At 35.2% G+C, this 20,321-nt stretch overlaps 1 protein-coding gene across 7 annotated transcripts in view; it reads right to left on the minus strand.

The window, feature by feature from the left end:
• Positions 1-20,321, minus strand: part of CNBD1 (cyclic nucleotide binding domain containing 1) — a 644,932-nt gene that overhangs the window by 272,550 nt on the left and 352,061 nt on the right. For all 7 annotated transcript variants that reach the window (XR_013528268.1, XM_078353604.1, XM_078353605.1 and 4 more), the window contains one exon: positions 8,696-8,889. Coding sequence is in view for 6 of the 7 variants with exons in the window: in XM_078353604.1 (XP_078209730.1) it covers positions 8,696-8,889 (194 nt within the window). In the remaining variant the exon portion in view is untranslated. The remainder of the gene's footprint in view (positions 1-8,695; positions 8,890-20,321) is intronic.

Consider the following 20,321-nt stretch of genomic DNA (forward strand, 5'->3'; position numbering starts at 1 on the left):
CCCTAAACAGGATGCTGAAGATGACAACTTAGAAGGCTAAGGAAATCCTACTCCTAACACAAATATCATTCGCTCCAGATAATTCGTTTCTTTTTTTTATTCTCTCACTCTGCCTGCAACCTGTGCTTGCTACATTCTACTGAGCCCATCTTCTAATCTGACTTTTTTCCATCTGTTACTTAGGCATGCACTACCTTCCCAGCCTCTAACAATGCAACTGCTTGGCTAGGAGGAATTAACATACCCCCAGTAGGATCCCTCAGTTATGTCATACAATGAACTAAGGAACACTACAGGCAACTTCTTGATTGGAAAATAATGTTGCTAATTATACTCATGTTTGTCTTATGTTATTTGCTAATTCTAGGAAGCAAAGCTGGAATAAGAACAATGACCACCTACATTGATGGAACTGTTGATGCACATGTCTGCACTCCTCAGTCAATAAAGCTGTATCAAAAAAAAAAAAAAAGAAAGACAGAAAAAAGAAAAGGGGGAAATGTAGGGGTGAAGTCAGAGTGATGGGAAGAGTTGTAAGAGAAATTATAAAGTTATACGAAATAGTCACAAACCTTCTTGGAAGGCCAGAGGGTTAGCGTAGCCTCAGTAAAAGGTTTGGCTGAAGGCAGCCTAATCCTCTTATCTTGAGTAATAGCAGAAAAAAACAAATAACAAGGGAATTTGGGAGAGTTTATCTAAATAACTTGTTTACTCATGTCATCCTAAAATGAACCTTTGATCATTTGTTGGCAGGATGGCTCTCTTGGGTGGAGGGCAACTAGGTTAATTACCCTCTAATGATGTTGACTCAAAGCCTTTGTTATTTAATGTGTTCTGAATAAATGCCAGCAGGGCCTGCTAGCCAGGCTGCCACAGCTGCTACAACTCTTTTGGTCAGTCCCCTGGCCCCTGGTCTGCTCTTTCACTAAATATCGGTGTCTGAGTATGTTATTCATCCATCGTGCAGCTGAGGTCTGTGGGATGGACCCTGGCACTGTGTCACAGGTGCATGTATTTAAGCTTGGCAAAATAAACTTTCTAAATTAACTGAGACCTGACACAAATTTTGGGGGTTCATATACTCCATAAATTTGTAAAAATTGCTTTAAATTAAAAAAACCATAAACTTTATACTCCAATTACACATAGATAATACTAAACAGCAAATCACATTCTGTAACTTTTGTCAATGCACTCATAAGTTACAAGTTTTGATTCATGGTATTTTTATTTTGATATGTGATATATGGTTTTTGTATAGTTGAAATAGTTTTGATTTTTTACTGTGACTCCCATTTTGAATAATTTACATATGTTTCTTAAATGGAAAACTTTAGTTTATTTTTCTTGTTGCCTTTTCATTTTGGTTTCTATAGAGTTGTGTTGCATATTGAAAATCTACTCCGTACAATGGCAACAAAAGCCAGAATAGACAAATGGGATCTAATTAAACTAAAGAGCTTCTGCACAGCAAAAGAAGCAATCATCAGAGTGAACAGGCAACCTACAGAAAGGGAGAAAATTTTTGCAATCTACCCATTTGACAAAGGGATAATATAAAGAATCTACAAAGAACTCAAATTTACAAGAAAAAGAAAACACATAAAAAAGTGGGCAAAGGATATGAACAGACACTTTTCAAAAGAAGATATTTATGCAGCCAACAAACATATCAAAAAAGTTCATCATCACAGGTCATTAGAGAAGTGCAAATCAAAACCGTATTGAGATATTATCTCATGCCAGTTAGAATAGTGATCATTATAAAGTCAGGAGACAACAGATGTTGGAGAGGATATGGAGAAACAGGAATGCTTTCACACTGCTGGTGGGACTAAATTACTTCAACCATTATGGAAGACAGTGTGGTGATTCCTCAAGGATCTAGAAATAGAAATACCATTTCACTCAGCAATCCCATTACTGGGTATATAAATAAAGGACTATAAATCCTTCTGCTATAAAGATACATGCACATATATGTTTAATGCGACACTGTTCACAATAACCAAGACTTGGAACCAACCCAAATGCCCATCAAGGATAGACTGGATAAAGAAAATTTGGCATATATACACTATGGAATACTATGCAGCTATAAAATGGATGAGTTCATGTCCTTTGCAGGAATATGGATGAAGCTGGAAACCTCCAACAGAAAAGCAAACACTGCATGTTCTCACTCGTAAGTGGTACTTGAACAATGAGAATGCATGGACACAGGGAGGAAAACATCATACACTGGGGCTTGTCAGGGGGCCAGGAGCTAGGGGTGGGATAACATTAGGAGAAATACCTAATGTAGATGACAGGTTGATGGATGCGGCATATCACTACGGCACATGTATACTATGTAACAAACCTGCATATCCTGCACATGTACAAATTAATAAAGTAAAATTTAAAAAAAGAAAAAAAATACACTATAAAACACCATTTTTTAAAACAGCTATGAATAAATAAAGTAAAAGATGGAGGGAAACAAAGGTAAGACCATCTGGAATGAATCTGTGAAAAATGTTGATTAATGAAGAGGCAAGTAAAAGAATATGTAGCACTGAGCACAGGGAATGCTATACACAGAAAATCAGGCAGCACCCATTAGCTGAATTAGATATCTTAAATTCCTTATCCTTATCAAACATGACTTTCCCTTTACTTGTCCAAGATATCCCAATAGTCTGCTTGATGCAGATCTTATAACTAATTTGAATATGTTCTTGTTTTAAAAAAAATTGTTTCAGCTTTGTCCAGGATCTGATGATGAAATGGGTCTTCAACTGCTTTATGAAAAGAGATATTCTTTTAGTTGGATCAGCCATTTATCAATGCCTTCTAAATTTTCTGTAGATATCTGATAAAACCTCAGAAGTACTGGGAAGTATGCATAAAATACTCATGGCTCCATTATCCTCAGCTTGAATAATACAGGTTATGCTGATAACATAGGTTAGAAATATTTTGTACTTTGATTAATTTGTTCAAAATACCTTTACTATGAATTAAGGAAATATAAATATTGGCAGCAGATTGATTTCACCACATTTCCTTCCTCTACCCTGTCCTTTTTTAGATGTTTTGTTATTGACTGACTAGCTGGTAATTGATACAAGAAAATAAAGAAGACTTTTGTGTTGGAATTTATTCCCATTAAGAATTAATATAAATATCAACAATTAAGTTTGTGTTATGAGCCATTAAATTATTGTTAATAAAAAAAGTTAAACTCTGAGATATTTGAAGAGATTTATTCTGAGACAAATATTAGTGACTGTGGACTAAGGCAAAGTCTCAAGAGGTCTTAAGAACATGTCTCCAAGGTGGTTGAACTATAGCTTGGTTTTATACATTTTAGGAAAACATAAAACCTCAATCAGTACAAGTAATTTGTGCATTGGTTTTATCTGGAAAGGTGAGACAACTTGAACAGGGGCCTTCTAGGTCATAAGTGGATTCAAAAACATTCTGAGTGGCAGTTGGTTGAAAGAGTTAAGCTATTATCTAAAGACCTAGAATCAATAGAAGAGGGTGTCTGCATTAATATAAAGGGTGGTGGCTACCAAGTTTCTTATGCAGACGAAGCCTCCAGGTAACAGGCTTGACACATAATAGATTGTAAATGTTTCTTAGACATAAAAAGGTGCCAGATTCTTAGCAAATTTTCTCTTGTATCAGAAAAAAGACCGGGAAAGGAAAGGAGATCTTCTACAGAATGTAGATTTTCCCCACAAAAGAGAGCTTTGCAGGGCCATTTCGAAATATGTCAAAGAAATACATTTTGGGGTCAAATACTTCAATGTTTTTCAGGGCCTGCCATCTGTCATGTTGGTATTTTATGGTTACAAAGAGTGTTTTGTCAGTCTTAAGGTTTCTGTTTTAACATTAATACTGGTCAGTTGTGCCTGAATTCCAAAGGGTGGAGGGTATGTCTGACTCCCCTTCAGGTTAACTTTGTAATGTCCTTGGCTGAGAGGAGGAGTTCATTCAGTTGGCTGCGGGGTTTAGAATTTTATTTTTATTTTTTATTTACATTTTCTACTTATGCTTATTATCTCTGGTGCCCCAACTTATACAAAGAGAGGTACAACTGTTGCCTTTTCCTATCTTAACAAGAGAATAAATGGTGTGATTACAGCTTCCAAAATGATCACAAATAAAGATTATTTTGTTTTTTTAATGCACTAATATTGGTATCTTATTAAACTATTTTATTACATAGGCGCAAACTAAGAATGCAATCACTGTATTTAATGCCCTTGTAATCTCACTCCTAGATCAAAGTAGTGACCCTATAATTATTTTTCCTGCATTTATATGAGACACCCTGCTAGACACCTTCATTCCTATCCATTCAAAAATCTTCCATGTATAGACTTTTGTGCTGAATGTTATTGTAAGTATAAGATTCAAACTCCAGGCTGGGTGCCGTGGCTCACACCTGTAATCCCAGCACTTTGGGAGGCCGAGGTGGGTGGATCGCAAGGTCAGGGGCTCAAGACCAGCCTGGCCAACATAGTGAAACCCTGTCTCTACTAATAATACAAAAATTAGCCAGGGATGGTGGAACATGCCTGTAGTCCCAGCTACTTAGGAGGCTGAGGCAGGAGAATCACTTGAACCCGGGAGGTGGAGGTTGTGGTAAGCTGAGATTGCACCACTGTACTCCAGCTTGGGTAACAGAGTTAGACTTTGTCTCAAAAAAAAAAAAGATTCAAAATCCAAAATTTCAAGTAGTGTCTCAAATAATTGCATACTCCTTCAACTGTAAATTCAAGATCCTCTTAAGAAATGAGATGAGGAAGTTGACAGCAAAGACTGAAAGATACCTGCTTCATGACAATTTTCAAAGTCCTGAAGTTTTCTTTCTCCTTCACTCCCACTGACATATAGGCTCAGAATGAGGACACAGTAAGTTGGTGGAGTAAATTTGAAGCTATCCCTTCCCCATCAATTTGGGGGACGCACCAAAAGTATCCAGCTTAAACTGTATGAAAAGGGAACAACCCTGGAGACCTCCCAGGGAGAAGAATTGACCCTAAAAAGAGATTCAAGTCATCACTGCCTGAAGCCAGGGATCAAGAGTGTGGTATTAAAAAGCTCCCTAGGAGGCAACACCCTCTCCAAGAACTGCAAAAGGAGCAACACCTGAGAAAATGAGCCTAGATTTGGACATCTAATCACAGAATGTCCTGTTGTCATTTTTCTTTAATTTCCAATGCTTTCTTTTTCCTGACTGTGAAGAGCCAGAATATGAAGTTAGTAAGTAAGAGTATGCAAACTAAGAAGGGAATAGACTAATTTAAACTATTCTTCCCACTGCTGGATTCTATGACACAATAAGGCACAAGCTGAGTATCAAGCATGGAAGTTTGAAAATTTGATATAAAGACAGTACTGAAATTTGTAAGACCAAAAAGAGTGAGGTTATTCATTAATACCTAGGATCTGATTGAGATGCTAGGATCCAGGTATCATGAAAGAATATTACACCACTTTTTTGAAAACTTTGGTGTAAAAAACAGGTAACTATTTTATAATTTTACCCTCACTGGGCCCAGCTTCTTGAATATATTAATATATTTTTATCATTTTTTTCCACATAGCTCCAAATGTATTTCAAAGATAACTACTATTAACAAACGAAAAAGTTGTTTTAATAATTATCGAGAAACTTCAACTTAATAATTTTCTTTTATGATTTTGCTAAATTTAATGATAGCAAAAATATATTTTAGCAAAATATGTTTTAAGAAATAATAATATATTAAATATAGAAGTATATTAATACAAAATATAAAAGAGCATGTGTGCATGTTTGTGTGTGTGTATTTTGTCACAGAACATACTATGTCTATGCTGAGATGTCTCTAAGAAATTTGAATTTATTATTATAATTTAAAAGTTGTAAGACTCATTAGAAAAAATAAAATTAAAGATTTCAAAGCTATTAAATGCATTGTTGGTTATAAATACATGTGCAATGTTTTATCTCTTTCATAATATAATGAAAAACTTTCTTTAATGAAAAACTTCCAGCTTTAATGTGTATATCTATGTTGAGAAAATCACAACAATGATTTCACTGTACATTTATACTGTACTCATTTTTGCTCATTGTGTAGTAAAGAGTAAGAACAGCAGTTGCTTGCAACTTTAACAATTTTTATTTAGAACTATACATTATCTTATGAGATATAAATTTGATCCTTGGATTAGATCTTTTTCACCTTATGTTTGTTATACTCAAATGATGTCAATTTGTTTACCAAACTGTTGGAGGGTGAAACTGGGTAGTGAAAATGTTATAACTTTTTTCTTCTTAGTTGTTTCGTTCTTTGTTACAACACAATAAAAAAGCAAGTAATGGTTTTTTTTTTTTAATCCAAATTAAAAGAGAAAGAAAAATATAGTCCTTAATATGTGCAAAACTACAAAACTCTCCTAGGCACAAATCTTTGGAAGTAGTATTTTTATTTGAAAAAGTCCCACTAAGTAAATACACAAAAAGGCAAATTTTAAAATAGAAAAAGAACAGGTTGTTTTATAATACCAGCTTCACTCAAAATTCCTAAAGGGGACAGGATTAGCAAGGATAATTTACATTTTTAGCAATATAAAATAAATTTATCAATAATCATATACTTGTCCTTCTGCAAACTTAACAAACACCACAGAGTTGTTGCAAGTTAAAATTGTCTGCCTTGATTTCTTTTTATTTTTTTCAAAATATTTTATTAAAGTAGAAAAAATACTTGATTTAGAGCTTAACTGCCTGCCATCCAGCTAGCAATACAAGTCTATCACTAGAGTACTGGTAGTCTCTGACATGCTGTATCAGTACCACTGATAAAATTTTAATGATGTTAAGCAGGAATTAGGTACTAGTAGAAGGGAATGCACTGCAAGTTACAATATCTCAGATGTTTGAGACGTTGTAGAATGAGTAATTATAAGGACCATGGCATAGGATGACTGCTGCTGGGAGATCTCAGTGCATGAAAGAAATAAAATAAAAAGATGAGGAAAATTAATCACCCATTTAAGATGAATGATCTAATCCAAGGGTTCTTTGGCAGTATATAAAGAAAATCTCACCTTCAACAGTTAGAGGGCAAAATAATCTGAGAATCTGACTTGGTATATAGACAGGTAGGTAAATAGATAATTGGTAGGTAGGTAGATATATATGCATATTTATGTTTCTGGAGCTCTGCTATAGCAGTCTCAAGCTCAGCAAATATGTTTTCTATTTTTTGCTAAGGCTAGGGCCCTGATGGAGAAAAGTGGAGTTCTAAAATTTGAGATGGGGATATTAAACCCTTGATACATAAAATGTCTTCATGGTCACCTGTTATAGAGAAGAAATAGGCAAAATTCCTAAAAAGTATAGTTTTGGTTCAGGTCTGGTTCCCAGTGCTTCACTGGGTCCATAAATCTACCCCATGGGCAACATCCATGGCCCCTAAAAGCATAATTTAAATGGATACTTGGTAGTTGGTAGAGTTTCCACACTGGCTTCTTGGCCTATGCAATAAGAGCTATCATAGCAAAGATTAAGTGGAAGCCTCTGAAACTGTTATCTACCCTTTCCCCACTCTAGCCAAGATAAGAAATTGAAAACAATATCACATCTCAGGTAGAATGCCAGAAATTAGTACTGCTCCTAAAGAACTAAAGCAGAATGCAGATCTGGTGATTCCCATCACGTCCTCATTTAATATATGAGTTTGAACACTAAAAAGTAAAATGGGTCTTTGAAGTCTGGATTCAACTACTAGAAATTCAACCAAGAAACAGCCCTAATTATAACCATTGTGCTAAATATGCTATATTTGCTAGAGCATATTAAAATAGCAGTAGGTCCATTATATGTGGTCACTGACATGGCAAATGCATTCTTTTCTATCTCTAACAAGAAAGCAACCAGAAACATCGTTCACTCATGTGAGATGAATAACATACATTTATAGGCCTGTTCATTTTTATCCTTGTCATTCTTTCTAGGTATGATCCAAGCTTATTTCTCTTGAACACGATATTAGTTCCAGATTTTTCTGACTGTACCCCATAATGTTAAATAATTTGGCTTTAATTTGTTATTTGACTCTTTTCTACTCCTGACATCTTGGTCACCCTAAATTGAGAATGACTATTAGCCACAATTCTAGTCAATTCAGACCTCTATCCCACATGGAGTATCCAGAGATTCAGAAACATATGGAACTTTTCATTTTAAGACCAGCAGATAGTCTTAAAATACTATACAGATGCAAAAGATTTTCCTCGATTAACTAATTTCTGATTATAATGAAATTAACTACTTGACTACCTTAGCATTGCTCTTGAGATAAACATAATAAACACACTTAATTTTTTACTTAATTTAAAGGTCCTCCATAATCAATGACTCTTCTTCCTGTTTCTCCCTCCTCAAATCACCTATTCCCTCTCCTTTATCTGAACCTACTATTCTCCCTCCTTCAGGCACATCAACCTTGCCTATTACCAACAGCATCCTTTATCAAAAATATTTAATCAAATTTCAATATTAACAATACCATTTATATTCTAAAGGATATATTATCTTAAATATTTTAGAACTCTAAAGATTGGATTTCAATATCTAGAAGACATAAAGTTTTACAAAAATATATTACCTTGTTGCTTATGTAAATAGAAAATACTTCTCTCTTACCATTGAGTCATATGAAGGTAGGCACATCTCAGCAAGTGTAGACTTTTTGAATTTTTCACCCAAAATAAGGCTGGGGAAACTCTGAGGTATGAACGAGACTTGTGAGTCACTTCCTTCCATCAGATTATAGTAGACTTTTGTTTGAGATCGAGCTAGGCCTTTCAGTATTATATAAAATCCATCATTTGCAACCACTGAAAAACATAAAGCCAAAAAATATGTACTGTATGCTCAGGCTCTTTGATATAGATATGACGAATACATATAGTATACTTACGGTACTTTCAACATATTTCTTTCAGCGTGTTCTATGACAACAAATTTAATGTAATAGCCATTTACAAACAGTTTACTCAAATAATAAAGGCATGTTTACACATGTGGAGTATTGTTTTCCGGTAGTTATATATAGTAGCCTAGCCTCTCAGAGAACTGATAAGTTCTAGGTGAAGAAAACATAGTAACATATCATTATTAATGGATGTGAGACACTGTGAGAAAAATAGGACCAGAAAAGCCCTTGAATGGTTTTTAATGCTTATGACCCCCACATACATAAAATGCCATTTTGCCTATTATATATAAGTAACAAATATATCTACCCTTAATTTTCATTTATCTTTGCTCTGGACCTGATGATGATCACTTATAGAACTTAATGATGGAGACAGTTTGGACAGGGTAACTGATTATTACTTGAAAGAAGAGATTTTCCCTTATCTGTCTTACTCCACAACATACATCTTTAAAATCTGTCATCCAACCCCAATTCCTAAAGTTAAACTGTGTGCCTGTAGGTCTGACAGACATACTCACTTGTGAATATTTCTAATGCAACTTAATTCCAGTTCTTCTGAAGCCTACCCTTTGAACAATAAGGGAGAAAGAATGGGATGGTGTCTTTCTCCATTTCTTATTTACATTATTTCACAAGATTAAATCAAATTACTCAAGTGCTGTCAGGAGATATATTCTTACACATTGCTTATGAACTTGCTAGAAATAGAAACTTACAAATTGCATTTTCAGGGACATTTTTTTAAATGTCCTAAAAGTTGTCAAATGCTTGCCACGTCTGCTTTTTTCTAACCTGATTGCTTGTTAGTATGATTTCTTAGTAACAATTCATATACAGTGACCATGGGAGAATGATTTTCATGCTTCTTTAAAACAAAGGTTGTTCTTGCTTGGATGTCTAAGGTTAAAATAGATCTTCTAGGCAACACAATACAAGATATCTCATTTTACTGTGCCTTGCTTTTAAGTGCTTCAAAGGTATAGCAATATTTACACATCAAAGATTTGTACAACCTTATATCTAGCAAGTCTATTGGCACCATTTTTTCCAATAACATGCTCGCTTTGTGTCTCTGTGTCACATTTTGGTAATTCTCACAATTTTTCAGACTATTTCATTATATCTGTTTGGGTAATCTGTGATCGGTAATCATTGATGTTACCATTGATGTCATTGTTTTGGGGCACCACAAACTATGCACATAGAAGACATGAACTTAATTGGTAAATGTTGTGTGTATTTGGACTGCCCTATTCAATGGCTGTTTCCCTAACTCTCTTCCTGTTCTCAGGCATTTCTACTCCCTTAAACACAACAATGTTAAAATTAGGCCAATTAATAGCTCTACAATGGCTTCTAAGTGCTCAAGTGAAAAGAAGAGTCTTGTGTCACTTACTTAGAATCAACAGATAGAAATGATTAAACTTAGGAAGGGATGTTGAAAGATGAGATATGCTGAATACTAGATCTGTTATACCAAATAGTAAGCCAAGTTGTGAATGCAAAGGAATGGTTCTCATAGAAATTCAAAAGGGCTATGCCAGTGAACACCCAAATGATAAGAAAGCAAAACACCCTAATTGCTATATTGAGAAAATTTTAGTGGTCTGAATAGATGAAAGTAGCCACAACATTCTCTTAAACCAAAGCCTAATCCAGAGCAAGGGCCAATTTCTCTTCAATTTCATGAAAGCTTAGAGAGGGTGAGGAAGCTCCAGAAGAAAAGCTGGGAGCTAGCAGAGTTTGGTTCATGAGTTTTAAGGATAGAAGGCATCTCTGTAATATAAAAGTGCAAGTTGATGCAGCAAGTGCTGATGTAGAAGTTGCATCAAGTTATCCAGAAGACTAGCTGAGGTCACTGATAAAGGTGGCTACACTAAACAATGAATTTTCAATGCAGATAAAACAGCCTTCTATGTAAGAAGATGCCATCTAGTACTTTTATAGCTAAAAGAGAGAAGCCAGTTCCTGACTTCAAAGTTTCAAAGGACAGGTTGATGATGACATACTACTGGTGATGGTGACATGCAGGTCAGCTGACAGTGACATGCAGCTGGTGACATTAAGTTGAAGCCAATCCTCATTTACCATTCCAAAAATTCTAGGGCCTTCAAGAATTATGCTAAATCTACTCTGCCCATGCTCTGTAAATGGAACAACAAAGCTTAGATGACAGCCTATCTTTTACCAGCATTCTAAACTGAATATCTGAAGCCCACTGTAGAGACCAACAGCTCAAAAAAAGATTCCTTTCAAAATATTACTGCTCACTGACAATGTACCTGGTCACCCAAGAACTCTGATGGAACAGTATAAGGAGAAGAATATTGTTTTCATGCCTGCTAACACAACATTCATTCTGCAGCCCATCAATCAAGAGGTAATTTTAACTCTTTTTTTTTTTTTTTTGAGATGGAGTTTCGCTCTTGTTACCAAGGCTGGAGTGCAATGGCGTGATCTCAGCTCACCGCAACCTCCACCTCCTGGGTTCAGGCAATTCTCCTGCCTCAGCCTCCTGAGTAACTGGGATTACAGGCACGTGCCACCATGCCCAGCTAATTTTTTGTATTTTTAGTAGAGATGGGGTTTCACCATGTTGACCAGGATGGTCTCGATCTCTTGACCTCGTGATCCACCTGCCTCGGCCTCCCAAAGTGCTGGGATTACAGGCTTGAGCCGCCGCGCCTGGCCATTTTTAACTTTTAAGTTTTATTAATTAAGAAATACATTTCATAAGCCTATAGCTACCATAGACATAATTCTTCTGATGGATCTGGGCAAAATAAACTGAAAACCTTCTGGAAAAGATTCATTATTCTAGATGTCATTAAGAACATTTATGATTCATGAGAGGAGGTCAAAATATCAACACTAACAGAAGTTTGGAAAAACTAGATTCCAACCTTCATGGATGACTTTGAGGGGTTCAAGACTTTGGTGGAGGAGGAAACTGCAGATGTGGTGGAAACAGTAAGAAAACTAGAATTAAAAGTAGAGCTTACTTACAGATGTGACTGAATTGCTGCAACCTCATGGTAAAACTTAAACATATAAGGAACTGCTTCTTGTGGATGAACAAAGAAAGTAGTTTCTTTAGATGAAATCTACTTCCGGTGAGTAGGTGTGAATATTGAAATTAAAAAAGATTTAGAATATAACATAAACTTTGTTGATAAAACAGTTGGCAGGGTTTGTGAGAACTGACTCAAATTGTAAAATAAGTTTTCTGGGTAAAGGAGAAATCTGCTGTAAAGGAAAAAGTCAATTGATGCAGCAAACGTCATTGTCATCTTCTTAAGAAATTGTCATAGCCAAACTGGGCATAGTGTTGCATGCCTAAAGTTCCAGCTATCCAGGAGGCTAAGGAGGGAGGATTGCTTTAGCCCAGGAGTTCAAGTTTGGCCTTGGCAAAAACAACAAGACTATCTCTCAAAACAGAGAGAGAGAGAGAGAGAGAGAGAGAGAGAGAGAGAGAGAGAGAGAGAGAGAGAGAGGAATTGTTGTAGTCATCCTAATCTTCAGCAGCCTCCAGCCTGAATAGCCAGCAGCCGCAACATTGAGGCAAGACCCTCCACCAGAAAAAGATGAGGATTCACTGAAGGTTCATATAATCATTAGTATTTTTTGACAATTAAGTATTTTAAATTAAGGTATCTATATTTTTAAACATAATACAATCATGTGCTTAATAGACTACATAACATTTATATACATTAGGAAACCAAAAAATTTGTGTGACTCAAGTTACCACGATATTCATTTTGTTCAGTGCTCTGGAACTAAACGTGAAATATCTCTAAGCAATGCCTGTACCATAAATGGATCAAGTGTTACTCTAAGAGGCAGGAGGAGGACTGAGATTTGGTTCCAGTGTTGCATTCATTGTATAATTATGGGAAAAATCATATACTCCTAGGATCAACATCCAGATCAAAGATTGTCTTGCTACGTTACCTAAATGTATTTTAAATGCTTTTATTTTGCCAATTATTCACTGAAATTTTGTGTTGTTGTAGTTACTATTAAAAAGTTTAAATTCTAAAACTAATATACATAAAAAAATTTTGCCAATGCAAAGATTATCTTAAAAGTTTTGGCCAATTTAAATAAGTGACATTTTAAAGATGTAGATGAAAAAGAATGTATCTAATAATAATAATTAAATTAGTTAACAACAATGTTTAAAACTTCAAATTATATATTACTTTGGAAAAATTGTTTAATATAAAATACATAAATATTCAAATATCTCACATGAATCTTTTTTAGTTTCTTCATCATCATTCAGATGATTTCTTTCATCATCCAACATATTTCTCTAAAATCATTATCTTTACTCCAGTTGGTTTGCAACACAGTATATTTTGCATTTTAATGTAAAGAAGTCTCTCTGAAATTGTATCACAAGCTACAAGTACTGTAATCATTTGCACATTGACAAGTATTCACATAACTTTTTTTAGCTAAATTTAGTTTTTATTTATTTATTGCTAAAAATGCTTTAACAAAGTTAAACTTACTGAAAAGGCACAAGAAAAAATAAGAATCACCCATACTTATGCAAATCAGAATAGTTGGGTGAGTGCATTTATTTGGAAACAAGAGAGGGAGACTGTAATAACCAAAAGCTTAAAAACTGAAAAAGCAAATATTGGCATGGATGTGAAACATCTAGAACTCTCACACATTGCTGATAGGAATATAAATTGCACAATTACTCTGTAAAAATATCTGGCACTTTTTTAATTAAATGAAACATACGCCTAACATATGTCCCAGTAATTCAGTTCTTAGGTATTTGCTTGTGAGGAATGAAAGAAGATGTCTAAAAAACACTTGTACAAGGATGTTACTAGAAGTTTTATCCTAATAGCCGAATGCTATAAAAAACTCAGGTGTCCATCTGGAAGAAAATGTGTAAACAAGCTCCGCTATGTCCATGCAATGGAATACTACTCAGCCATAAATTCTCAGCCACTTTGTGTCTCAGATTTCTCATCTGTAAAATGGGGATAATAATAATGATTCCTGTTTCACAGGGCTTTTAAGAAGATCGTGTGAATGAATACATATAAAGCTGGTGCTATGTTAGGGAGAATTTTTTTTTTTAAGTTATATTTAGAAGCAACGGAGGTACTACTTTCCATTTTTCAACTCAGCAAGGCTATTCTACTTTTTTAACCCAGCAAGGTTAGGTGATTATTTTCTGAAAGAAGTTGCCAACTCTAGGAATTAACCATTGATTCATACAACATAGAAAAATCTCAGAAGCATTATGTTTATTGGAAGAAAGCTTTCACAAAAGGGTATGTGCTGTCTAATTTTTTTTATAAAGTTTTAAATGATTCATGTGAAATAAATTCATAGCAAGACTTTTTTTTTAGGGAGGGAAGGAGGAAGGGAGGAAGGCAGGAAGGGAGGGAAGGAGGAAGGGAGGGAGGAAGAAAGGGATGAAGGAAGGAAGGGAGGAAGGAGGGAGGGAGGGAAGGGAAGGAAGGAATTCAAGCAATGAGAGAGACATGGCCGACCTGGATCTAGAGGTTTACAAGCTGATTTCTTTTTTTGAGAGAAGGAAAGAAAAAAAAATGAGTAAAGGAGAGAAAAAAAGAGGAAGAGAGAGAGGGAGGGTGAATGGAAATATTGCTTTATTCTGAAAAAAAAAGGGTATTAATAATGGCCAATCAATGTTTCATTTAAACCTATGAGTAGGTGTGATGTGGTATTGACAAGAATGTATATTTTATGTATTTGAAGTGGAGAGCTCTATAAATATTTATTAACTTTAAAAAAGAAATAAAAGTGCTGGATGCGGTGGCTCATGCCTGTAATCCCAGCACTTTGGGAGGCTGAGGCGGGTGGATCACGAGGTCAAAAGATTGAGACCATCCTGGTCAACATGGTGAAACCCCATGTCTACTAAAAATACAAAAAATTAGCTGGGCATGGTGGCGCATGCCTGTAATCCCAGTTACTCAGGAGGCTGAGGCAGGAGAATTGCCTGAACCCAGGAGGTGGAGGTTGCGGTGAGCCGAGATCACGCCATTGCACTCCAGCCTGGGTAATAAGAGCGAAACTCCATTTCAAAAAAAAAAAAAAAAAAAAAAAAAAAAAGAGCCATTGCCTCTATGGGATAGACCAGAAACTGGGAAGAAGTATAAAGAGAACTTTTGGGGTGATGTTAAACTTCTATATCTTGCTAAGGATCTGGGTTATAGTATTTGTCAAAACTCGTCAAGGGATACATTTAAGTTATACATATGCACATCAATGTACATAAATTTGGCCTTAAGAAATAAAGTACCAGAAACAAATATTGAATACTAGATATACTCTGAAGTGTTTTGGGGTGAAATATTCTGATGCTATATCAATTAAATGAAAGATTATGCAAATGTAATGGAGAAAAAATTAGAGGAAAAAAATAGTGTTCACAAGATGACAGCAAATATTGTTTGACTTTTTGTTTTGAAAATTTTACTGTATGCCAGACACTATTCTAAACATAATATAACCCTATGAGTCAGGAACTGTGATTGCTTCAACTTTACAACTGAGGAAACTGAAAGCAGTGAAAAATTAAATATCCTTCCCAAGCTTGATGAACCACTAGTGGTAGAGCCAGTATTTGAAGACAGCCAGTGGCAGTTCCACATGACTATACCAGTCTTTGTAATTAGACAGAGCAGTATCTTTCTATTCCCCTCCCCTTGCTGTCTCATTTGTGACATATACTGCTTAGGGATATTGCTTCAATTATAATAAAGTAACACTATGTGTGTTACTTAGCATGTTTCATTATCAGTTAAAAAACATATTACAAAGTAAATATATATTCATTTAAAAATTTAATAATATATATGTGTGCCTATGAATACATGTATATGACACAAACATTATAATACAAAAACAAGTCTAGAAAGAGATTTGGTAGTATCAGTTAGTTGTTCATAAGAGAATGACTTCATGTGGCACCTCCCCCACTCTCTTCCCTCAGCTCCCAGCCATATAAAGTGCTGGCTCCCATTTTGCCTTCTGCCATGTTTTTAAGTTTCCTGAGATTTAAAAAATAAATCTTTTAAACAGACTTATTTATAAAAAGACACTGTTAATTACTGAGGAAAATAATAGTGCTTGATGAGAACTGTAAGTATACCTTTCACTAGTCTCCATAAAATATGGGTTAATGTTTTCAGATCTTAATGACAAGCATTCCCTTTGAAATCTGGCACTAAACAAGGATGCCCTCTCTCACCACTCCTATTAAATATAGTATTGGAAGTTCTAGCCAGAACAATCAGGGAAGAAAAAGATATAAAGGGTATTCAAGTAGAAAAGGAGGAAGTCAAACTGTCTCTATTTGCAGATGACATGATTGTATAGTTAGAAGACCCCATGGTCTCAGCCCAAAATCTCCTTAAACTGATAAGCAACTTCAGCAAAGTCTCAGGCTACAAAATCAATGTGAAGAAATCACAAGCGTTCCTATACACCAAAAGCAGACTTAAAAAGAGCCAAATCAAGAAAGAACTGCCATTCACAATTGCTAAAAACAAAATAAAACACCTAGGAATACAACTAACAAGGAATGTAAAGGACCTCTTCAAGGAGAACTACAAATCACTGCTCAATGAAATAAGAGAGGACACTAACAGATGAAGAAAAATTCCATGCTCATGGTTAGGAAGAATCAGTATCATAAAAATGGCCCTACTGCCAAAAGTAATTTACAGATTCAATGCTATCCCCATCAAACTACCAATGACCTTCTTCACAGAACTGTAAAAAAACACTTTAAACTTCATATGGAACCAAAATAGAGCCCACATAGCAGAGTCAACTCTAAGCAAAAAGAACAAAGCTGGAGGCATCACACTACCAGACTTCAAACTATACTACAAGGCTACAGTAATCAAAACAGCATGGTACTGGTACCAAAACAGAGATATAGACCAATTGAACAGAACAGAGGCCTTGGAGGCAATACCACACATCTACAACCAACCGATCTTTGACAAACCTGACAAAAACAAGCAATGGGGAAAGAATTCCCTGTTTAATAAATGGTGCTGGGAAAACTGGCTAGCCATGTGCAGAAAGCAGAAACTGGACCCCTTCCTGACACCTTACACTAAAATTAACTCCAGATGGATTAGACTTAAATATAAGACCTAACAGCATAAAAACCCTAGAAGAAAATCTAGGCAAAACCTATCAGGACATAGGCATAGGCAAGGACTTCATGACCAAAACACCAAAAACATTGGCAACAAAAGTGAAAATAGACAAATGGGACCTAATAAAACTCCACAGCTTCTGCACAGCAAAATAAACAGTCATTAGAGTGAAGTGGCAACCAATGGAATGAGAGATAATTTTTGCAGTTTACCCATCTGATAAAAAGGGCTGATATCCAGAATTTACAGAGAACTAAAACAGATTTATAAGAAAAAAACAAACAAGCCCATTCATAAATGGGGGAAGGATATGAACAGACACTTTACAAAAGAAGACATATATGAGGCCAACAAACATATGAAAAAATGCTCATCATCACTGGTCATTAGAGAAATGCAAATCAAATCTACATTGAGATACCATCTCATGCCAGTTAGAATGACGTTCATTAAAAAATCTGGAGACAACAGATGCTGGAGAGGATATGGAGAAATAGGAACACTTGTACACTGTTGGTGGGAGTGTAAATTAGTTCAACCATTGTGGAAGACAGTGTGGTGATTCCTCAAGGACGTAGAAATAGAAATTCCATTTGACCCAGCAATCCCATTACTGGGTATATATCCAAAGGATTATAAATCATTCTACTATAAGGTCACATGCACACGAATGTCCATGGCAGCACTGTTTACAATAGCAAAGACCTGGACCTAACCCAAATGCCCATCAATGATAGACTGGACAAGGAAAATGTGGCACATATACACCATGGAATACTATGCAGCCATAAAAATTGAAATCCATCATTCTCAGCAAACTGACATAAGAACAGAAAATCAAACACCGCATGTTCTCACTCATAGGTGGGTGTTGAACAATGAGAACACATGGACACAGGGAGGGGAGCATCACACACTGGTGTCTGTCGGGGGGAAATGGGGGGGACAGTGGGGGTAGGGAGTGGGGAAGAGATGCATGGGGAGAAATGCCAGATATAGGGGATGGGGAGGAAGACAGCAAATCACACTGCCATGTGTGTACCTATGCAACAATCTTGCATGTTCTTCACATGTACCCCAAAACCTAAAATGTGATTTAAAAAAAAGGAAAAAAAATGTATTAATGAACATAAGGCGTTTAAAAAGAATTAAAAATACTAGTTAGAGAAAGTTTAATCATTTTGATAGTGACTTTTTCAAAGGCTAAAGGCCAAACACAAAGTTTGATGAAAGCAAACATGTTTGTGAATCTTGCTAAAGATTTCCCTCTCTCTGGTACAAAGACCTTCAGCTAAATTCAGCCATTCTAGAAGGACTTAAATGTTTCAAAGAACTATAATTGGATGCATAAGGTCATATTGTCAGCAGTGAATCCCTCCTTGCCCTATAAAATTGAGTTTAAATGTTATCTATCTACCAAGGAAGCCTTTTCTGACCTTGACCCTGGCCCTAGCCAGCCTAATTAACAGGCCTCCTCTGGGATCTTGCTTCACATAGTTTTTGCCATGGCAGTCTTTGTTTTCAGTCTCTGCAAGGAGACTGTAACCTCTTGAGAAAAGAAACTCTGACTGCCCTCTGTAACTTCAGCTCATATCACACAGCCTAGATAATCTTAGGCATTTAGCAAAAACACCCGTTGAATAAATGAAAGCTTAATTAATGATCCCCATTGTATTTCTCTCCAAAGTATTTTATAAAATATTTGAAGATCAACTCTTTTCTTCCCTTAAAATTCTGTCTATTGAGGAATAAGATAAAACTCTTTGATGGCCAATTTTCTTCTCAGGCTATTAGATGGAAACCTGAGAAAAATATCAGAAAGTTATATAAATTTTAAGCCAGACAAATTAATTCACAGAATCTCCTTATAAGGTCCAAATGATTGCAGAGACAAGATAACAAAGAATAAATGGCCTTTTCATAGCTTTTATTATATTAAAGAATCTTTGGAAATGGGTTTATTTCTCATGGGTCCAATTTTTCCTCTTGTAAGGTACAAGGAGTAGTTACTTTAAGACATAAGTCTAATAACGTTGCTTAGGATAATGCAATAACCTGTAGAAGACAATATGCACATAGAACTGGATATTTATTTTGAGATTAAAAAGCAACTATGTAAATATTATTAGAAATCTAACTGGAAGGGATATAAAGAAATGCATTTCATTTTATTTTGAGCACAGTATTTCTACTGAAACAGCCTTCAAATATTGATGCTTTTTCTTCCCAAATAAACACTCTTCTGGTACTGTGGAAATTACAAACGATATAATTATAAGAGGAATGGCAAGGCAAGTGTCCCTAAATGAGTACATAAAATGATATGAAGGTCTAAAGAAAAAATAAATTGTGTCTGGTGAGAAAGATGTGGAATGACTTTATGAAAAAGAAGCATTTATGATGGATATTAAAATGTAGAAACAATTATGATTGACAGATATGGAAGGAAAAACATTTGTATAATAGAAAATCAAATGTACAAAACACAAAAGCAGGTAACATGAAGTACTTCATGGCCTTTAATCATGCTAGGAAGGTTGATAAAGAATAGTGAATTACCCAGTCTGTCAGAAGCACAGTTTAGGAAAAAGTATTTTAAAGAATTCACTTAAGAGCAGGTTGGGACATACTTAGGAGAGCACTGAGAAGTGGAATTATGTTTTAAATAACCAATTACAGAATGTTCAATTAGAATAAAAGAAATACCAATTTTTAGAATGAAGTATGACTGGTTCAATGGCTGACTAGAAGCATGTCACCCACTTATAAGAATCAAAATAGCATATGAGAAAAACATACCGCAAATACATTATCCAAGAGAGAACACTGGAGTTAAACAGCAAAGTGACAGGAAACCCAAATATAAGGACAGAGAAGAAAAAGAGGCAGTATGCTTGGCCAGGACAGCCAGAGCCAAGAATGACTCCCTAATATAGGGATAAGGTAATTTTCAACATTTAAATTATCAAAGCCTTAAAATTTATAATGCAGCAATGGTGGCATTCTCATGTAACATGAGATGATACAATTCTGATCATTTGTAGGCAAGTATCAAGAGATATTAAAATATTCCCACATTTTATTACTTAATTTTAGAAATCTGTCATAAATAAATCCAAAATACAAGTAAAAATTAGTATAAGTATATATTAAG

This window comes from Callithrix jacchus, chromosome 16 (assembly GCF_049354715.1).
Source record: "Callithrix jacchus isolate 240 chromosome 16, calJac240_pri, whole genome shotgun sequence".
Taxonomy (NCBI): domain Eukaryota; kingdom Metazoa; phylum Chordata; class Mammalia; order Primates; family Cebidae; genus Callithrix; species Callithrix jacchus.